At 49.7% G+C, this 8,876-nt stretch overlaps 1 protein-coding gene across 1 annotated transcript; it reads right to left on the bottom strand.

The window, feature by feature from the left end:
* Positions 1–5,925: 5,925 nt before the first annotated feature.
* SP8 (Sp8 transcription factor) lies at positions 5,926–8,610 on the bottom strand. The gene is made up of 2 exons (XM_022590111.2): positions 8,411–8,610; positions 5,926–7,431 (listed from the first exon to the last, which is right to left on the bottom strand). Exons 1-2 carry the CDS (start codon positions 8,429–8,431, stop codon positions 5,926–5,928), a joined length of 1,527 nt encoding a protein of 508 aa, XP_022445819.1. The 5' UTR covers positions 8,432–8,610.
* Positions 8,611–8,876: the final 266 nt, after the last annotated feature.

Raw genomic sequence — 8,876 nt, forward strand, 5'->3', positions numbered from 1 at the left:
CGGCGATTCCCACGGTGGGTTTTGGTGGAGCCAGAGAGGCTCCGGGAAGCGCGGGCTGCTCGGGCTGGTGTCGCCTGCGGCGGGCGCGCTGCAGCGCGGTCGCGGGGCACGTGGTGGCGCTCGCAGTCCGCGCAGCGGGCGGAGGCGGCCGCGACGCCTTTGTGTGCGCTGGCACCGCGCGGGGCGGCTTGTCCAGCAGCACGAGGGGGACTGCGGGAGGGGACCGGGGCTCGCGGGTAGACCCGACTGCCGCCCCACCCTTCACTGCAACCCTCGGGCGGACGACGCGCCTCGCCTCCTCCGAACTCTTCCCGGGGGTCTCGGAGGGTCATTTTGAGAGCAGCCGGCACGTCCAGAAGGGAGAGGAAAGAGGAGGTAGCGTTTAGAAAGGCTGGGAAATTCTCCTGGGCTCAAAACCTACCCTTGAACTCAATGGAACAGAGAATGAGGGGAACTTTGGGCAGCCCAGACCTCCGCCTCGAACCCCGCAAGGGATGCAGAGGGCGCCTCCACCCTTCCCTCCTGCGCAGCAAGAAATGCTTGTCTGAGGAGTAAAGTTAGGGAGTGGGCTTAAAAGAAGCCCCAATAAGATGGACTTGAAAGAACACCATGAAAAGCGGCAGTTTTGAGCGGGCGCTTTATTTCTTGTTCCCAGTCACTCCCCACGCCCCACCAGCTCTCCTCGCTGTCTCTAGCGCTCTAGAAGCCCCGACTGTCATTAGGAACCAAAGTAAAATATATAAGGCTGCGTCCTCACCGCCAGGAGACTCCGCAGAAAATTAAATTAAATTAAACACGCGCCCAGGGACGAAAAGAAATAGATTCCGCCACCCCACCCCACCCCGCCCCCAAGCAAATCAACCCTTCTGCGTGCAGGGAATACAGCGAACCTAAAGAGATGGCCACTGACGCGCATCCCCTTAAACCTCAGCCGCTGGAGCCCAGGACAGCAAGGAATTATCGGCTTTCCTTTAATCCGGAAGCAGGGAATAAATAGGGCGAAAGCAAATTCTGAATCTTACTTTTTAAACAACAGCAACAATTGTATATCGAGCAAAGTCTTCAAAGGATGCCACCCAGAACTACAGTCCTAACTTAAAAATGAGTACACTTCACTCCTGTTGATCCCTTAAAACGATTTTCTTTAAAGACAGTGATAGAATTAATCTGCTGGGGCATTTTTTAAAGAAAGGGGGGGAAAAAGCAAACAACTATAGAAACCATATTTTTAAAAGATAGAGAGGAGACTTGATCATACCTGAGTTTTTCTTAGGGGTGTAAGAAGAAATAATAATTCCTGCCTGTTTGGACAGAAGCAGCAAAAGGCAGCAGGAAATTAAAAGCCCCAGTTTATTCAAAATACCTGCATCAAATTAACCCCTCTTTGAGGCTATTTGTATGAAAAATTGAGCAAAATGTAGAACTTCTTTCATAATAATATTCATCTTTACCATTTTAGGCAACCAGAGAATAATCAAATCTTTTTTTCTGTAAAGTTCCTACCTTAATTTACCAGCCAAAAAGATCATCTGACCTTTGAGCTAATCCTCTAAAATAAAATATTTGTTTAAAAAATTCCTCCAGTGGCCTTCTGTAATACTCCATTCAATAATCAAACCAAAAGATCCACGGGGAGATGAAAATGTTGATGGCAGGATTATCGATCTGTCCGCCCAGGAGTCCAGTCTCATCACGTGCTTGTCTTTTTTAATTTCAGCATTCTGTCCCCACGGGAACCTCAGTTGAGAAGTTATACCAAGATTGGAGTTAAGAGGACAGTGGAAGGAGGGCAAACCCATCCAGGAACTTTTTCTAATATCAGTTGTTATAGGAGAGGGATGAGGAAAACTCATCACATTTGTTTAAATTAAGTTTTAGCCTAAAATATTTTTGTTGATAGCCCAACCTTAACAAATCACAGTCACGTCCCTAAGCAAAAGACATCATCCAAAAAGAAGTTGGACCAGAACAGGAAAAAGCAGGATAAGGAAGAAACACTCAAGTTTGGGGAAGAAATGAGACAGGTTAACAGAAAAGCTGGACTGAGCTGCAGTCCTATTCTAGTCTCCAGAGGGTGGACTGATATATGCTGGCCTGACCTCTGGGTCAACAACTAGTTTAACTCTACCTTGATCTGTAAGACTGGAAGCTGGTCCCTTGGTTCAAAGTGAGACCAAGACTTTGGCTTCATTTGAGTGAGCCTGCAGGCACTGTTAAGAGGTGCTTTAGCACAGATAAAGCAGGAAGAAACCACAATTTTGCACTTCATCCTCTATCCTCCAAAAAGATGTTCATCCCCAAAAGGGAACCCTGCCCACCCTGCAGAAAATGAATCTAGAAATATTGCTCAATAACCAACAATACAAAATAAACCAAAGGTAGAACAGAGAGGAGGAGCCAAAGGAAGAAAGTGAAAGTTTGAACATCTATGCTACAGAAAAATCTGTCCCCGTTCATCCACCCCAAAGAAATCTTCTTCCAGACAATATCTCTCCTTGTCATCACCCACTTCGTAAATCAAATGTGATTCTGTGTATAATACAACTGATATTATAAATGTACCAAGCTGCTTTCTGCTTACCTGCCACTACATTTAACTCATTCAGAACTGTTTTCTCCGAATCCCTCAGCTCTGCAACTTTCAATAAAAAAGAAGCAACACTTAAATTGTGTTCTGTGTGTGATTCCTAGGAAGAAAGTGACGAAGGAGACTATTTTACTTTTTAAAAACATTATTTAGAGCTATAGTATAGCAAAGAATCAGAGCTAACTTGCTTGCCTAAAACCATAGGATTGGAAGTCTCAAACATCAGCATAGGCAACAGGATTAAGGCACTCTGCTACTTGGGCACAAACTGCATTATTCTAAAATATTTTATCCCTAATTGTTTTTTTTCTTCTGAAATTACAGTATTTATAGCATTCTATTTTCACTTCCGTTTCTATGGATCATAAAGACTATATAAATTTCATTGGAAAATTTTTAGTTCAAGATGCACACCGAGACTGAACTTAGGGTGGGGGAATGCAAACAGAAAGAAAGAAGCTAAACTTATGAGAATCTGAACACTCTAACTTTTTATTGTTTGTTTCAAAATAATAATATTAATCTAATAGTGAAATAGTTTGATAAAACAGCAATCAACATTTAAAGTATTTTATGTTTCAAAGTATGGCTCAAGGAACACCCATTGCTTAAATGCACTTAGACATAACAAGACAATATTTTTTTATTGGCATCATTGACACCTATGGACAGTAGCCTAGTAGATAGATTAAGGTTTAACCTTCCTTTTCTTTGGTGGCTGTTTAGAGACTTTAAAAGAACAGATAACTCATTTCAACAGGAATCTACTACTGATATTTACCTCTACATAATCTTTAGCTAAGACATGGAATGCCAAAAACCTGCTTTTGTTAGCCTGACCTCCTCCACCCCCTAACAACAAAAGTTATCCCCAAACCCATGTTTTTATTTTAGATGTATTGATCTTCTAGTGTAAGATGTGGCCTTTTAAATACCAAATGCAATCAATGGCCAACAACCTGAATCCTTCTGGAGAGTGAGAAGAAGCAGAACAGAGAAATTTCTTTAAATTGTTTGGTGACTTTGTACAAATTTTAAGAGGTCAGTAAATCCTGATGCTTGGAGCTAAATCTACTGGTAAATAATTAATTACATTTCTTAGACACTACAGTCTTCATCTTGGTAAATAGAGAAAACACAGCTTTGCCAAATATAGCATTCCATCTAAGTAATATCTTAAAGGCAATTATTTAAATATTACCACAAACAGGATTATATTTTGTTTAAATTAGACATTTAACTGAAGATAAATGCAAATGTCCATAGTTTAAAAAGGAAAAAAAATACAAATTAACTGACCTAGTCTTTTATCTGAGTTTATTAATACCATTTAAAATATTACAAATAAATCAATTACATTTCATGCATTTAAAATGCAAGTCTAAAATGTTCCAGAGAAAGGCTTTTCATTTCAATGTGAAATATCCAAATTATTTCAACATTACAATGAGCAATTAGTTTGCAGAATCTGCAAACATTTAAATGTAGTGTCAGGAGTGTTTATTAACAGTTAACAATATTACCTTTAGGAAATACACAAAGGCCAAAATTAGTTGAGATTCACTTGGACAATTTATTTAACACATGGGTTTTGGCAGACCCAGTTATTATGAAATATAGGTGAACTCTCACTTTAACTATGCCTGAACTGCCAGCAAATGCAAATAAGTACATGCTCCATTAAATTAAGTGTCATCCCACATTTATCAAATATTGTCTTAGTTACAGTTTGATACCTATCTAAATTCATACTCGAGCAAAACTAGGCCCGGAAAGTGCGTTTGTGGCTCTGCACCTCCAGAAGTGAGTTCAATAAACCTGCAGCTCATCAGAACTGCAAGAATAACTCTTAATATTTTCTTGTGACAAAAAAAAAAAAATCAAGTTTACTTCAATATATTTTCAAATATTTACTGGAAGTAATGTACAAGAAAAATACTATACAAAATCGTCTCCTGGACAACTGCACCTCGCACCCATACATTGGTGGAGTTATAGTTAATTGATACCTAATCTAGAACGATTCTCCAGTTGTACAAACCATTAGGTTCAGATATATCTTACAATTTTTTTTCTATTTTCCCTTTTGGCATTTAAACTACAGCCTCGTCTGAAATAAACGACAGCTTCTTCACTTCTTTATAAGTTTGAATCACACACACAAAAAAAGTTTAACCCTAAGAATCTTCAACGAATTGCAAAAATTTACAGAAATGGGTACTATACAAATTGACGGCTAGACTAGCAAAAAAAAAAAAAAAAAAAGGAGATTATGCTCGGGAGTGGTGAAAACGAGGTAGAAAAGGACAAACACGGAGATAGTTAATCTGGTCTCACCGGAAAGGGTATTTTTGCATAAGAAAAAGACACCTACCCTCACCCCCACCCCCAGCCCCAACCCATAAGTTAAGTTAATGCGATCAAAATAACTTTGGGATCAATATTAGCAAAGTTTCGAGAGAAAGACTTGCTCACTGCTAGAGGAAAAGCTATCTAGAAGGGAAACCAAATGGAAGGATGCTGTTTTTTTATTTTCTTTAGTTTTTTTTTTTCATTAAAAAAAAGTTATAAAGATAAAAGAAGGCTGCTGCATCGATTCACCAAGACTGCCCTTAGCTGAAACTTGCTTCGGTTCCACCCCAGGGAACAAAGAAAAAGAGGCAGAGCTGACGTCGGAGAGCTAAACTAGGAAACTCTGGTCTCGGTGCCGCCAGATGGGCTCCCGACGGCTCTGCGCAGGACAGGCAGCGGCGCGCAGCGGCAGGGCAGGGCGCTCCGCAGCCTAGACGCCCAAGACTGAGGTTCTGGTACCAAGTCGCTAGCCCGGGGGGGGGGGCGGGGGGAGGCCATGGGTGGGCCTACTGCCTCGCCCTCCCCACGGCGCTGCTCAACCTTGCTCAGCCTAGTTGTTAACCGCACGTGCGGAGGCCCCCGGTCTCCCAGGCACTGGATCGGTCCAGCTCTACCTCCAGTGGCCGCTTTCCTCTAGAAGATGTGCCCGTCAAAGCTGGGGATGACGGAGGGAGGACGAGGAGGAGAGGACCAGAATTAAAGGCCCCGCAAGGCGCTGGCTTGGGCTGTACTGGGCTCCGACAGTGTCACCCGGTGGAGAGAGACAGCCAGGGCCCAGGAGAGCAACGCGTGTTACTTACATGTCCACATTCCCTTTACAAAGTTGTCACTGAGGGAGTTAAAAGAGAGAGGGACACGGACAGAAAGAGACAGAGAGAGTGAGCAGGGTGCACTGTAGAGAGGCTGGAACTGAGGCCAGGACCCACAGGGCCCAAGCGGACCAAGGTGGGAGGGGGAAGGCGAGAGGGGCAGGGGCGGGGTGCGCGTCACTCCAGGCCGTTGCGGTGCCCAGGCTCGGGGGGCTGCAGCAGCTCCGGGGAGTGGCAGGGCGGGCTGCCCGCGGCGCTGTGCTCGCTGTCGGTGTCGCTGCCCTTCTTGCCGCCGCTGCCTGACCCCGCCGAGCCGCCGCCGCCGCCGCCGCCGCTGTGCGTCTTCACGTGCTTGCTGAGGTGGTCGCTGCGCATGAAGCGCTTGTTGCAGACAGGGCAGGCGAAGCGCTTCTCGCCGGTGTGGGTCCGCAGGTGCCGCTGCAGCTCGTCGGAGCGCGTGAAGCGCTTGCCGCAGAAGAGCCAGTTGCACACGAAGGGCCGCTCGCCCGTGTGCCAGCGCAGGTGCGCCTTGAGGTGCGACGTCTTGCCGTACACCTTGCCGCAGCCCGGGATGTGGCAGCTGTGCAGGCCCTTGCGCCGCAGGCTCGCCCCGGCCGGACCCAGCCGCTCCGCCTCCTGGCAGTTGGGGCAGTCGCAGGTGGCGCGGCCGGAGTAGCGGCGGGCGGAAGAGCGCGGGGAGCCCCCCAGCGGCGCAGACGGCCCTGCGCTCAGCATGGAGCCCGCAGCTCCGGCCAGCGGCGATGGGGCCGAGTCCGGGTAGGAGCCGGGCAGCACCGGCTTGAAGCCGTCCATGAGGTGCTGCCCGGCGGGGCTGAGCAGGTGTGAAGAGGCGCCGCTGCTGAAGGCTGAGTGGCTCAGGCCTGAGTAATCCGAGTTGTAGCCTCCGAGCGGCGAGTGCAGCGAGGTTTGGAGCCCCCCGGCGGCGGGGTGCAGCGAGCCGGGCAGCGCCGCCGCGCCGTTCGGGTTCTGCACGTCGATCCAGCCCGCGCCCACGTCCCACCAGCTGGAGGCGCCGGCCGAGCCCACGTCGCCGGCGGCGCCCAGGCCGGGGTGCGAGGGCTTGAACCACGACTCGTATGGGTGCGCCATGCCCACGCGCGGGTAGATGCCCTGCAGCCCGTCCACAGAGGTGTGCACCTTGGAGATGAACACTGGCTGGTGGGAGCCGTCCTGCGAGTGCGCGGAGGAGCCGCCGCCGCCGCCGCCGCCCCCGCCGCCGCCGCCCCCCGATACGCCAGGGGCCTGGAACACCGAGTAGTCGTTTGCGAAGGGAGAGCTCGAGGCGGCGGCGGCGGCTGCCGCGGCAGCGGCGGCAGCACTGCTGGAGGTTAGGGAGAAGGCGCTAGAGCCCGGCGAGCCGCCGCAGCTGAACGAGTCGGTCACCAGGGCCGCAGCCGCAGCCGCAGCCGCCGCGGCAGCCGCCGCGGCCGAGGACGAGCCGCCGTTCCTGGAGGGGCCCGACACGCCGAAGCTCGAGAGACTGGAGCCCACTACGTTGCAGCTGCCGGAGGAGGAGGACGAGGAACGTTTCCAGGGGTGGAAGCCTTTGCCGAAGGAAGATGAGCTGTCCGAGAGGGAGGAGGGAGACGGGCTGGGGCTGCCGATCTTATTACAGGTAGCAGCAAGCATGGCCAAAGGAGTCGATCCCAACCTCGGTTCTTCCTGAGAGAAGGAGGAGAGGAGAAGGGGTGGGGGAGGGGAGGTGGGCAAAGGGCCAGTGGGGGAGGGAGGAAGGAAATGTGCATTAGTCCTCCGGTAGCCTCCAAAACGCCCCACTGCACCCCATTTCTCGCTGCGGCGCGGCGCCACCAACTCACCTGGCTCCCCCAACAGCCCCGGCGCCCGGCTGCTTTCTACTCTATGGGAGGGGACAAGTTTGGCTGCCGGCGTCTGATTCGGGAGCAAAGCGCCATGCTAAAGAAGAGTTTGACAAGTATTCTCAGCTAAAACGCACACAAGGCCCCAGGCACTTCGAAACAAACAAGCAAGCAAAAAGTCCAGATTGGGGAGGAAGGAAGATTCCTTTGCGGAGAAGCCTGGGGAAAAACCATTGGATTGCTTTTAAGAGCGCTACCCCTGTAATCCACAGAAGAGCTTTGAAAATCCTGTTCCGGTCCCCAGAAACCCATCCTGGGTTGTTTCTCCCAGGCCAAAAGACGTCAAACTATAGGGCTGGCTCGCTCTTCCTGATATTCTTTAAAAAAAAAAAAAAAGTCTACAATAGTAAAAAAGAGAAAGAGAGACGGGTTCAACGTACCTGCAAGACAAGGCGGGCTGCGGAATTTTCTAAGGGGAAGAGGGAAAATCTGCAGTTTGCCCAGGAGGAAAAACTTGCTCTCTTTACCCTCGAAATCGTCGCACGTAAAATGGGCTGGGCGCACGTCTCCCGGGCGGGGAGAGGCCGGGCGCTGCGAGGTGGCTTGTCTAAATGCCCTTCGAACCTTTTCCTGCTCTGAAAAAAGTGACTCTGCCCCCCTCTGCCCCCCTTTCTTTTCTCCAAACTCACTTGTATTTAAAGGGGGAAAAAAAAGCTCTCAATAGAGACTGATAGCCCGTGGCCTGGCCGGGGCGACTTTAACCCCCTCCGATCGGCAATAAAAGGAAACTAATTAAACCAGCAAGAGAAAATCCTGAGACTCACCCCTAGAAGTGAAGTTGCCATCACACAAAAGTGCCCTCCTCCTCTCAGAGGATCTTTTTTATATTGATAAATCAGAGGCAGTGTTTTTTTTAGAGGTGTGCAATACAATGATCAGTTCCGCCCATTCCACCACAATTGTAGCTCCCTCTCCGGCTTTGAAGTGCCGCGGAGGCGCGGCCAGCCAATCTGCGGCCTCGCCGGGCCGCGCCGCGCGCGCGCCGTGAGGTCATCGGCGCCGCCGCCGGCCGCCTCGGGGGGGTGTGTGGGGGGGTGGTGTTTGGAGCGGGAGCGGCGCGGGTGACTGTGTGTGTGTTGCAAAGCGGTTGTGTGTGTGTATAACAGTGTAACTGTGTACAAGTGTGACCAAGCTGAGAAGAAGACAGTGCAGACTGAGGGATGGGATGGGGGGAGGTTGGGAGCAAGAGTATAGCAGTGTAACAGTGACGGGGGGAGGGGAGGGACAGTG

Source organism: Delphinapterus leucas, chromosome 9 (genome assembly GCF_059928025.1).
Source record: "Delphinapterus leucas isolate spDelLeu-1000000601 "Yukka" chromosome 9, BTC_Dleu_Yukka2, whole genome shotgun sequence".
NCBI classification, from domain to species: Eukaryota; Metazoa; Chordata; class Mammalia; order Artiodactyla; family Monodontidae; genus Delphinapterus; species Delphinapterus leucas.